General features: G+C 46.6%; 1 protein-coding gene across 1 annotated transcript in view; it reads left to right on the top strand.

The window, feature by feature from the left end:
* Cpsf3 (cleavage and polyadenylation specific factor 3) overlaps nucleotides 1-12,688 on the top strand; it is a 36,402-nt gene that overhangs the window by 5,191 nt on the left and 18,523 nt on the right. The window contains exons 3-10 of the mRNA XM_052186053.1: nucleotides 534-631; nucleotides 2,043-2,171; nucleotides 3,901-4,078; nucleotides 5,591-5,680; nucleotides 6,842-6,992; nucleotides 8,902-9,077; nucleotides 9,761-9,919; nucleotides 10,614-10,760. Coding sequence (XP_052042013.1) covers nucleotides 534-631; nucleotides 2,043-2,171; nucleotides 3,901-4,078; nucleotides 5,591-5,680; nucleotides 6,842-6,992; nucleotides 8,902-9,077; nucleotides 9,761-9,919; nucleotides 10,614-10,760 — 1,128 coding nt within the window. The remainder of the gene's footprint in view (nucleotides 1-533; nucleotides 632-2,042; nucleotides 2,172-3,900; nucleotides 4,079-5,590; nucleotides 5,681-6,841; nucleotides 6,993-8,901; nucleotides 9,078-9,760; nucleotides 9,920-10,613; nucleotides 10,761-12,688) is intronic.

Raw genomic sequence — 12,688 nt, 5'->3', positions numbered from 1 at the left:
ATGTGAGTACACTGTAGCTGCCTTTGGACACACCAGAAAATGGGAATCCGATCCCATTAAAGATGTTTGTGAGCTACCATGTGGAATTAAACTCAGGACCTCTGGAAGAGCAGTCAGTGCTCTTAACCTCTGAGCCATCTCTCCAGCCTGAATTTAAGCATTTGTTAACTTGGAAGTAATACCTTGTTGAATGACTCCCCAGCACCAGCCTATAGGAATGTGGTGATGGCGCTCTCCCTGGCGGGAGAGTGCTCCAAATCCACAAATTTGTGAATATCTGCCAACTTTGTAGCAGAGTGCTGGAGGAAGAACTCTTTTGTAGAGTGAACCCCAGCAAATCTGGGCTGCTAAATGTGAGCTGTAGCTAAAGGAATCGGAGCCACTGTGGCACATCCTGGCTTTCGTGAGACTGTTCTGAGTGCAGTGTACTGGGCTCCTCTGAGTGACGGCCCAGTGTCTGTCTGCTGGATGAGTTTCCTCAGACGCCAAGCAGCCTGTCATCTGTTGTGTTTGTCTGGGACTTCCTCCTTCAGCTGGACTGTGGGATCCACCCTGGCCTGGAAGGAATGGATGCGCTTCCGTACATTGACCTCATCGATCCAGCAGAGATTGACCTGCTGCTTATCAGTCAGTAAGTTTCCTCACAGCTCACACCTGTCCATCAGCCTTTGCTGACGACCAGTTTTTCCAGGCTTTGGGGTGTGTGTGTGTGTGTGTGTGTGTGTGTGTGTGTCATCCAGGTATAAGTATGAGCATGCACATGCCACAGCGTTCATGAGACTCAGAGGACGACCTTGTTTATGCGCAAGTCCCTTTAGCCTCTGAGCCATCTTGCTGGTCAGATTTTTTTTAAAGATTATTTATTTATTTATTTACTTATTAATTATATCTAAGTACACTGTAGTTGTCTTCATACACCAGAAGAGGGCGTCAGATCTCTTTACGGATGGTTGTGAGCCACCGTGGGTGCTGGGATTTGAAATCATGACCTTTGGAAAAGCAGTCAGTGCTCTTTTCCTTTGGAAAAGCAGTTGGTGCTCATAACTACTGAGCCATCTCTCCAGCCCCACTGGTCAGATTTTGTTACTTGTTTTTTTTAATAAACTCGGACTGGTGTTGCATGCCTTTAGCCTCAGCACTGGGAGACAGAGACAGGCAGATCTTTGTGAGTTGGGTTTAAGACCTGGTCTTTACGGTGAGCTCTAGGTCAGTCAGAGCTGCATACTAAGACTCTGTCTCAAAATTAAACTGAAAATTTGAAAAGAATGAAACCAAATTTCACACTACCCTGTCGTCATCAGGCTAGAGAAGTTAACCAGGAAGCATCTGTATGTGGCAGTGAGTACTGGGGGAGGGGGAGTGGTGTCGCTGTGAGTCATCAGGTGGGAAACTGAGGAAGCCCGCTCAAAGGAGCTCCGTGCTATCTTGTCACATTCCTCAGTAAGCGCTCCACTGAAGGAGGGTATGGTGATGCACACCTATAGTCCCAACACTGAGAAGGCTGAGGCTGGAGGATTGCTAAATGTGAAGCCAGTACAGATGGTACAGTAAGACTGTCTTGAAAATTTTCATTTAAAGATGGCGAAGCCGGGCAGTGGTGGTTCGTGCCTTTTATCCCAGCACTTGGGAGGCAGAAGCAGACCATTTCTTGAGTTCAAGGACAGCCAGGGCTACACAGAGAAACCCTGTCTCGAAAAACAAAAAAGAGAAAAAAGACGTGGTGATAGGTTCCAAATTTATTTCCCTAAATTGTTATAATTCTGGCTGTCAAGTGTAGATTTGGTTCACGTTCTTTCCCTTCTAATTAGTCACTGATCGAGTAGAGGGGCATCAGAAGAAGAGGATGAGGCACTAGCTGCCAAGCCGGACGGGAGTTTGACCCCCAGACCCCATGCTAGAAGGAGAGCTGACAGGCCTCTGCGCTCTTCTCCCGGCATCCCAGTGTACTTAACCCCCTTTGTCCGTTGAGTGGGAACTGGAGCAATGCTGGCCTCTAAAAGCCTGCAGTGTCTAAAGCCCTGATGGCCCTGTTTCTTTGTCAGTTTCCATTTGGATCACTGTGGAGCCCTGCCCTGGTTCCTTCAGAAGACAAGTTTCAAAGGACGGACATTTATGACCCACGCCACAAAAGCTATTTATAGATGGCTCCTCTCAGACTATGTCAAAGTCAGGTAAGTCACTTCACTGGATTCCATAGGCTGCACCGATACTTACAGTTCAAGATGCAGACCCTGACATGTCTCAGAAGGATGCCGTGATCCAACTCCAGGATACACGTCAGCACCACCCAACTTTAGGATATGTGGTTTACATCCTTTCATACATAGAACCAAATCTAGAGCTCAAAAGGTCTGACAGAATGCTCGGTAGGTAGCACTTGGACACTTTATTAACTTAAGGCTGGCCACCTTAAGCAGTGACTCGTAGGGGACCCCTTGTTTGGACAGTCTGACCAAAAGTTGCCTTAAGCAAAGCTGTTCTCTGGGGAAGCTGGCCCCTATCCACCAGAGAATGTCCACTCCTGACCACCAAGGGCGCATCGTGCTTGTGACTCCTGCAATGGGAAGTATCAGCCTTCGGAAGCTGGCTTTAACTTAGGGGTATTTCAAAAGGTGTTTGCTATTCTTCATATGTAAATTCAGTCATATGTAAATACAAAGGACTGGAGAGTTCCACAGGCCTCAGTGTTCAGACCCGGTAACCCTCACCAACTCATGATGCCAGGTCCACTGTGAGTCCCATTTTACAGACAGTGCTAGTGAGGCACATAGAGGTTATTTGCCTAAAGCAGTCTCAGTAAGAGACAGCTGACCTGTGAACTCATCCAGTGTGGCTACAGAGTCTATTGAAGTTCGTCTATATAATTTCTATATAAGTTATACTTTAACTTTGAGAGAGGTCCTTTCCAGGGCCAGTGGAGAATGTCTGCTATGTGTTTGTGTGTATGGACGTTATTCCCCCAGGTATGTCGGAGAGGAAGAAGTTGGGAAATACCATATTAGAGAATGGTTTGTATTGCCGGGCCTTATAGCACAAGCCCATGATCCCAGCTCGGGCTCATACCGGAAGATTACAAGTTCAAGATGTGCTGAATTGAATGGGTTTGATCCCGTAGACTCGTGTTTGAATGCTTGGCCCGCGGGGAGAGGCACTGTTAGGAGGTGTGCCCTTGTTGGAGGAAGTGCGTCACTGTCTGTGGAGGTGGGGGAGGAAGTGCGTCACTGTCTGTGTGGGTGGGCTTTGAGGTCTCATTATGCTTAAGTCACATTTAGCATGAAGCACAGTAATCTCCCGGTTGCCTTTGGATCAAGATGTAGAACTCTCAGCTCCTGCAAATTGCCTGCCTGCTGCCATGCTTCCTGCCATGATGATAATGGACTGAACCTCTGAAACTATAAGCCAGCTCCAGTGAAATGTTTTCCTTTATAAGAGTTGCTTTAGTCATGGTGTCTCTGCACAGCAGTGGAAACCTAAGACACAAGGTCAGCCTGAACAACTTAATGAGACCCTGTCTTCACTAAACAACAGGAAGAGTACAGGCCAGGAGTGTAGGTGCAGAGCCCTGCCTGGCATCCACGCCTCCAACTCCAGTCTCCAGCACTTGCAAATGACTAATGTGCAGAATACTTTGTCTAGTGTGCTGAGATGTCCTTAACGTCAGGGCAGCTTCGAGTCACGCTCAGCTCACAGGTTAGCTTTGCAGCTGTGCACACTGTCGTATCATGATGATAGAAAATACTGGAGGTTCTAAACACTGGGGTTTGTTTTGCTGTTTTGTTTTCAGTATGGGACTTGAACCTGGAGCCTTGTGTGTCGTGGCAAATGCCCTGTCTCTGACTGTAGCCCCATCCCTGTGCACTGTGATGTTAATATTTTATCCATATGTCACCTACATTTCAGCAACATATCGGCAGATGACATGCTGTACACTGAGACAGACTTGGAAGAAAGCATGGACAAAATTGAAACCATCAATTTCCATGAAGTTAAGGAAGTTGCAGGGATCAAGTTCTGGTGTTACCATGCGGGCCATGTCCTGGGAGCAGCCATGTTTATGATCGAGATTGCTGGTGTGAAGGTACGCTCTAGCTTGGATCCTTTCTCCCCAGGAAGAGTCAGTGCAGAGCTTCTAGCCCCTGAGAGGCCTAAAAACTTCCTAAGACTTGCAGAATGTCAGAACACCATAATGGGTAAAGCTAAGTCACTGTTGATTCTTTGAGGATCAACAATTTCCCCAGCCCACCACAGGCTCGATCCCACTTCAGTGCCCATCAGAAAACTAGTTAGGGGGAACCCTCTGTCACTGCTTCTGTTTAAAATTAAACATGGCGGGCAAGATGGCTAAGCATGTAAAGTTGCTTTCTGTACAAGCCTGTGGGCCTGAGCTCAGTTCCTAGAACGCATGATAAAAATAGAGAGCCAGCTCCCCAAGCCGCCCTCCACCCCCCAACCCCCGCTCTGAATTAAAGCATGGTTTGTGTGTGTGTCCTTGACTTGGAAGGACTCAGGTAAGCGCCTGAGCAGGAGGCCTGTACAAGTGGAGAGTTTGGCCAGCACAGAATTGTGCGGCCATGTTGAGGAGAGGGAGGGGGAAATATCAGAGGGGTTGTGAAACCCGGTGGACTAAGGAAAGTACATAGTTTATTAGTGTGGGGCACGTGTGGGTACATGTGTGCATGCATGCCAGGCAGGGGGGGGGGGGGAGAGTGAGAGTGAGTGCACATGTGTAGTAAGAGGACAACTTGATGGAGTTGGTTTCTTCAACCGTGTGAGTTCCAGGGATTGAACTCAGGTCATCAGGCTTGGTTGGCAGCAGGTACCTTTTCTGTCTGAGCCTTCTCGCTGGCCCCGGAATGCCAGACTCCAGGGCATCTGTCTGCACTGTGGCTAAACACCAGAATCAACTAGGCAGCTGTTTAAAAATACCCATTGGATAAGACCTAGAGAGGAAGGCATGGCTTCCCCCTTGAAAGTTTTTAGTGATTCTGCTTTAGAAACTAGAGAACATGGTTTACTGAAACCTTGTAGCTGCCCATCTATGTGAAATGTCTGCACAAGTAGTCCTACAGTGTCATCGGATTGCTCATTCTTGTGCTGCTCCAGGGCGCCAAAAGTCAGCAGGAAACAGCACTGTGCAGATCTGAATTCTCATTTGGAATTTGACCCTGCTAGTACTGATATGTAGATTAACTTTGAGGGATGATTATGGGATATAATTTTCTGGAAAATTAGATTTACTAATTGAAACACAGGGTGTCTTTAGTGACTTAACTTACACATTTAGAATTAGATGCAGGCATTGCATTAAAATTCCTTAGGTGTGCCGGGCGTGGTGGCGCATGCCTGTAATCTCAGCACTCTGGGAGGCAGAGGCAGGCGGATTTCTGAGTTTGAGGCCAGCCTGATCTACAGAGTGAATTCCAGGACAGCCAGGGCTACACAGAGAAACCCTGTCTCAAAAAAAAAAATTCCTTAGGTGTAGGCAGGTGAGTTTTCTTTCTTAGATTCAGTTTTGACTTGAAGGTGTGACTCCTTACTAGTAAGAGGAGCCTTTCCAAAGTCTTGATATTCTGCTTCTACGTTTTTACAGCTTTTGTATACAGGTGATTTCTCAAGACAAGAAGACAGACACCTAATGGCTGCCGAGATTCCGAATATTAAGCCAGACATCCTGATCATTGTAAGTATTAACGGACTGAATTAAAGTTAGTGTAATGTAAACCTGAACTAGTGGGGAAAAAATGACAGTGTCATGGCCTGACACCCTGATGGACAGTGTCACTGTCCTGGTGTCCTTGATGGGCATCTGTGGTTTGTTCATCTGAGGATTTTCTTGGCTCTTTTTTGTCTCTCCCTTTGCTGTAAGTGCATTCATGCTAACTTGGTTCTAGAACCATGGTCTGTCTGCAGCATGAGGAGACAGGGTGGGCCTCCCTGCCACCTGCACATCTTTCACTAGGTGGGTTTGTTAGGAGAACATATTAAATGGTTTTAGAGATGGCCCCACTGCCTTTGCCGTGCTGATGGCTTTGGCCTTTTCCACGGGTACATGTCACATTCTATTAGTTTGTAGGTCTCAAGGAAACAAAAGAATGAACTGTCATCAGAAGCAATTTAGGGGACTGATGGTTGACAGTGTCAGAGAATGGTCGTCTTCTGGGCCTGTCATACACACGAGAACATCAAGTACCTTTGGTCCCCACGGCTGTGGCTTGGACATGTACCTGCTGGAGTGTGAGGAGTCCCTGCCTGTTGCTGTCCCTGGGCAACATGCAGAGTGGATTCCTTGTGGCTTGGCCGGGTACTCAGCACTGGCACCAAGCTTAAACTGGGAGAGGTTTTCTAACCCTGGGAACACGTAGCTCCTTCTGTGTGACTTGTGCTGTAGAGAGGCTTCCTTGGCTAGGACTTGTCTGGTGCTGCAGCCAGTGGGCTGGGCCTTGGATGCTGCATTTCTGATAAGTACAGGAACTGCAGCAGCACCCGCGTAGTGAGGCTCCAGGGCAGGTTCTTGAATACAAGCCTGAGAAATATTGCCTACTGATACTTACAAGGCTTTGACTCCTCCATGGTAGGAGAAAAAAAGATGTAGCAAAGTTATCTTGAGGGAAGAAGGAACATTTTATAGTGATCCTAGACTCCATTTCTGTAACATTCTTGGTAAGATTTGAATTCTGATATCATTTACAGTTTTTTCTAGTTACTACTATAAAGCATAAACTCAGATGAGCACCGTGTTGCTGAAAAAATGAATCTAAGTCCCGGCTTTTCCTTGATGCTGAAGTTCTGGGTTCTCCAGGATGGTTGCTCTTGCTCTTACGTGTCTAATCTGTTTTTTTAGGAGTCTACATATGGGACCCATATCCACGAGAAGCGGGAAGAGCGAGAAGCAAGGTTCTGCAACACTGTGCACGACATCGTCAACAGGGGGGGCAGAGGCCTCATTCCTGTCTTTGCTCTAGGAAGAGCGCAGGAGCTGCTCCTGATTCTAGGTATTCGGGTGACTCAACTCTCACAGCCTTGGATACGGCATTTTCTCTTTATTTAAAAACTGGATTTGGGGAACTGAAGGTGTATTTAGCCCAGTGGCAGAGTGCTGCCCAGCACGCACGCACGAGACCCCAGGTTCAATCCCCAGTGCTGCAGGCGGCAACTTGGGGACCTGGTACTGGTGAGAGCTGGGGGAGAGGGGACAGCACCTCCCATCCACTGCTGCTAAGACCAGCCTGGCATGCCTTCAGTGTCTGAAGTCCTCCAGCAGGAGCACTGTAGACCAGCTGTGACACTTCTAGGGCCTTAGGAGAGATGGGTGGAGTTTTAGACCTTGGTCCTTGCTGTTGTAGCTGGGGATTTGTTTGATGGTTTTAGATAAGGTCTTACTGTGTAGCTCACATTAGCCCAGAATTTCCAAGTTCGGGGTCCCAGGCCTGAACTTTGATCACTGCAATATTATCAGGTAAACCACGTCAGTGAGCAGAAGAGGTTGAGTGTAGATTTTTCACACAATATTAAGTATGCCTCCCCCACCCCCAGCAAAGGACTGAACTACCCGTCCTATGGTCAACAGACAACCTGAGGGGCTAGGATGGCGAGCGGCTATGTGTGTCTTGCGAAGACTTCCGTCAGTGTGCATAGCTTTGTACTGTGAGGGATATGCGTCTGTGCTCACGGATCCCCCTGAGCTTAACTGTCATGATTCTGTCAGGGGCGTATTATGGACAGTCAGGGCCTGCGTTCATGGTGGGGGCGCGTGAAGTAGAGGTGCCTGTCCCCCGCTCAGTGCTTGCATCTCTGAGAGAGGGACAAACAGCGTTCTCCTTACAGTGACTGATAGGCAGGATCCTTCACGGAGACTGTGCTTGTTCAGTTCTGTCCTCTGACCCTGGTGGTGAGTCAAGTTGGTCCATCTAAATGTAGAGTGAAACGCTGTCATCGTAGCCAGCAGAGAGCAGGGGAGTGAAGGTGGCTCTGCGCTGTCACAGATAAAGCTGTCAGCCATCCCGGCACCTGGGCGTGGCATCTCGCTGTGACCACTCACTGTGGCCTCATGTGCACTCCAGCTCCGAAGCCCTTTCAGACTAGACAAACCTGGGTAGCATGTTTGAAATAAAATACTGGGATTGGGAGCTGGAGAAATGGCTCAACAGTTAAGAGCACTGACTGCCCTTCCGAAGGTCCTGAGTTCAAGTCCCAGCAACCACATGGTGGCTCACAACCATCTATAACAAGGTTTGACTCCCTCTTCTGGAGTGTCTGAAGACAGCTGTAGTGTACTTACATACAATAAATAAATAAATCCTTTAAAAAAATAAATAAAGATAAAATGCTAGGATTTATTGAGGTTTTCCCTGAAAATACAGAAAAAAAACCAAGCCTTCAAGTGGAAGTATTTTGTTCACAACTTTCATTAATTAGTAATGATCAGTTTTTGTGAAAGTGTTTTAGAAATACCATTATGTAATATTATTTAATAAGCAGTTATTTGAAATAATAATTACATTCAAACCTGTACAAGCACTCAGGAGGCAGAGGCAGGTGCATCTCTGTGAGGTCCTCGCCCACCTGGTCTATGTAGTGAGTTCCAGGACAGCCAGGGCTACACTTTGAAAAACAAACAAAAACAAACCATAAATATTAATCAGTATAAATATAAAATGAGGCATTTGTTAAAGAGACCATATTTCTGATCTGTGACACAACTTTGTTTTATTTTTAGATTTTATATTGCTAGTTAGATTTGTAGTTTGCATTAGTAAGGATCAGGGTAGTTTTGATAAACTCATTACAACACAGTTATGTGGCACTTCGTTGCTTGGTTCAGACGTTTTAGAGTTAGTTACTGTTCTCAGGATCTGAGCTGCTCGCCTGGCCTGCTGACTGAGCTCACTCTGTGACCCACAGATGAGTACTGGCAGAACCACCCGGAGCTGCACGACATCCCCATTTACTACGCATCGTCCCTGGCCAAGAAGTGCATGGCCGTGTACCAGACCTACGTGAACGCCATGAACGACAAGATCCGGAAGCAGATCAACATCAACAACCCCTTCGTTTTCAAGCACATCAGCAACCTCAAGGTGAGGCTCTTGGGGGGGCGGAGCACCTTGGGATGGAGGGTGGGGGAGGGGTGCATACCGCAGTCTTCCTGCTGAGGGCTTTCTGCTCTCTAGCCAGCTCACAGTGCTGGGACTCACTGGAGTAGGCATGCCCTGCTCAGGTCTCCACATTCCTTCAGTGCACAGCAGAAATCCTGAGTCTGTCCTGACAGGAAAAATATGGCAGGCCACAGATTTAGATTCTGTTGTTCACATCTGATCCTCTTTGATTAGCACTGCAGATTCCATGTAGGAATTTATAAAACATCCATGTTTATGTCCCAAGATCAATTAAGAGAGTCGGATTTAATTTAAGGCGTGTAATGACTAAATGCTTTTCAAATATCATGTTTTAATTTTCATTGGTTGGTTTTGTTTTTTGTTTTGTTTTGTTTTTAAGACAGATCCTACATAGCCCTGGCTGAACTCACTCTGGAGACCAGGCTGGCCTTGAACTCCGAGATTTGCCTGTTTTGCCTTCTGAGTACTGCTATTAAAGGCGTTCACCACTATGCGCAGCACAGTTTAATTTTATATTGTGGCTCTTAAACATACAGTGCTAACTAGTCTCACCATGGCCTATGCAGAATTGTGATTACTTTAAGTGGAGGCTGTTTGACCAGCCTGGTGACCGTGATGTTTTTAACCCTGCCTTTGTCTCTCAGAGCATGGATCACTTTGACGACATCGGCCCCAGCGTTGTGATGGCCTCACCAGGCATGATTCAAAACGGCTTATCCAGAGAGCTGTTTGAAAGCTGGTGTACAGATAAGAGGAATGGTGTCATCATCGCAGGGTACTGTGTAGAAGGGACACTTGCCAAGGTCAGTCACCATCTTGGGGTACCAGGCGATGGCTCACCCAGCATGCTGGCAGAAGTCCGCTCGGGCTAAGTGCATTTGAATGTACAGTTATTGGCATAGGCTTCACCAGTTAAGTTTCCCCAGACATTTTTGCTCAAAAATACTAGACTGTTCAGATGAGGGGTACACAACTGTGACGTGGACTTTTACAGCGCTGTGAATGCACCACAGCTAACTGTTCTCTATCTTGGTATAAAATGGCTGTTCTTACCATGTAGGATGTACACATTGTAGAGCACAGGGCTGACTGTCCTCTCTATCTTTGTATAAAATGGTTGTCTTTACCATGTAGGGTGTGTAGAGCACACTGTAAAACTTTAAAGGCAATTAATAGACTGTAGGCAAGTGTGTTCTCTTGTCTTCCTCCTTTGCCACATTCTCTGAAGTTGTTAGCCGGGTGCAGCGTCATTTACAGTTTCAGGCTTCCCTCCAGCCGTGGATGTGCTGGGTCCTACTGATCATCTGACCTTCTGACTGAATATGTACTCAATGAAAAACATAAGCATTTGGTACTTGCTAAGTCAAGAACATCAGAGTGACGTTCATGGTACAGTCCTGAAGTTAACATTAGAGATTGTGACTGCAAGACGTAACCAGCATGCACCTTCTTTTATCTAATTGCAAAGTCTGTTTTTCTTGTATTTGTTTCCAACAGCACATCATGTCTGAACCTGAAGAAATCACTACCATGTCTGGACAGAAGTTGCCACTGAAAATGTCGGTTGATTACATTTCTTTCTCTGCTCACACAGATTACCAGCAAACCAGTGAATTTATCCGCGCTCTGAAGCCGCCTCACGTGGTTAGTCTGTGACTCCATGTGTACTAACACAGCTGCATGACACCCACGGGGCGCCACAGAGCCAGCGCTTTGTGGTCCTGTGTGGACAGCGTTCTACTGCCCTCGCTTTAACCTTTGCTCCTCCCCTGTGACTGAGCCCCACCTCAGCCATGGCCACCAGCCTGTCCTAGTATTCGCTCTGTTTTCTGCTACCTCTCCGATAGGCTGAGTGCCGGGCTTGAGCTTCTGACAACTGACCTCGAACCCCTAACTCCTTCCTTTGCCTGCTGTGTATCTGGCAAGTTGTGGAGCCTCTTTGTGCTTTATAGAAATAAGGGTGAGAGCACTTTATAAGGTCACTGTGCAGAAAGAGTGAGAGACTATGACGGGCTTGACACAGTGCCCGGCCCATAGTGCATGCTTTATACTGTTATTAAATTGACAGTGCAAACATCGTTTTCACAGAGGAGAAAGTCCTAGTAAATGTGTAAGGTTTAGTAGATACAGATGCAAACACATACTGTGTTAGTTCCTTAGGTGTTAATATAACTTGTTTATATTCTTAAGTATCACAAAAATAATAATAATGAGCCAGCAACCTAGCTCTGGGGAAAAGGGCTTGCCGCAAAGCCCGAGGATGGCCCTCAACACATCTGTGGAGGTAGAAGGAGAACTGAGCAGAGCTGTCTCTCTCACATACACACACACACACACACACACACACATACACACACACACCACACACACATACACACACACATCATACACTCACGCAGTGATGATAATGAATAAAATAAGGCTAGTAAAAGTAACAGTTACATATTTCCATGGATTGGAAGAGTTTTTTTGTTTGTTTGTTTGTTTTTGTTTGATTTTTTTGTTTTTGGTTTTGGTTTTTTTGAGACAGGGTTTCTCTGTATAGCCCTGGCTGTCCTGGAACTCACTCTGTAGACCAGGCTGGCCTCGAACTCAGAAATCCACCTGCCTCTGCCTCCCAGAGTGCTGGGATTACAGGCGTGCGCCACCACCGCCCAGCGGTGGAAGAGTTTTAAGCTGAAGACAATTAGGTACTTTTAATTGGAAGTGGAACAAGTATCCATAAAAATAGATCAGACCCTCCCAGCGATCTGAAAACTTGCTTAAAGGAAATGAACTTTTGCTGGTGTCTTTTGTTTCTTACAGATTTTTTTTACTGTGCCAAAAAATATACAGCATACAGTTGCAGCTTTCATCATTTCTTTTTTAAAGATTTATTTATTTATTATATGTAAGTACTTCAGATGCTCCAGAAGAGGGCGTCAGATCTCGTTACAGATAGTTGTGAGCACCATGTAGTTGCCGGGAATTGAACTCAGGACTTTCGGAAGAGCAGTCAGTGCTCTTAACCACTGAGCCATCTCTCCGGCCCATCTTTCATCATTTTTAAAGATGGAATTCAGTGGCATCACCTGCACTGACATCATAGCCACTCCCAGGCCAGGTTTCAGAACTTTCTGCTCCCCAGCCTGTGCCCTGTTTCCTCCCTCCTGCGTGCCCCCAGCTTCCCTCTCATTGCTGACAGTCTGAGTCTGACAGTTCTCAGTATTTCGCATAAGCAGAATCATGTGTTTTTGAGCTCCAGCTCAAAAGATACATAGAAGATGTGTATATCTTCTGCTTACAGCTGAGCGGTAGTCCATTGTTTATCTATCAGGCTGTTGGTGCCATCTGCCTAGTGTGAGCAACATGTAATGGCTGGTAGTGTCCTTAGCTTTGGAGACTCGCAGAAGACTGCTACTCCTAGGTGTTTGCCCTCTGCACCTAAAGAACAGACTCTTCATGGAGACAGTCACTCCCCTCTTCAGCATCATATATAGCCTGTATAATTTGAGCACACTGTAGATCCTACCACATTTCATGTTTCTGGTGTGTGTGTGTGTGTGTGTGTGTGTGTGTGTGTTTCTTTCATG

This window comes from Apodemus sylvaticus, chromosome 6, assembly GCF_947179515.1.
Source record: "Apodemus sylvaticus chromosome 6, mApoSyl1.1, whole genome shotgun sequence".
Classification (NCBI taxonomy): domain Eukaryota; kingdom Metazoa; phylum Chordata; class Mammalia; order Rodentia; family Muridae; genus Apodemus; species Apodemus sylvaticus.
Note: the sequence above shows the minus strand (reverse complement) of the source record. Positions and strands in the feature narration are given on the sequence as shown.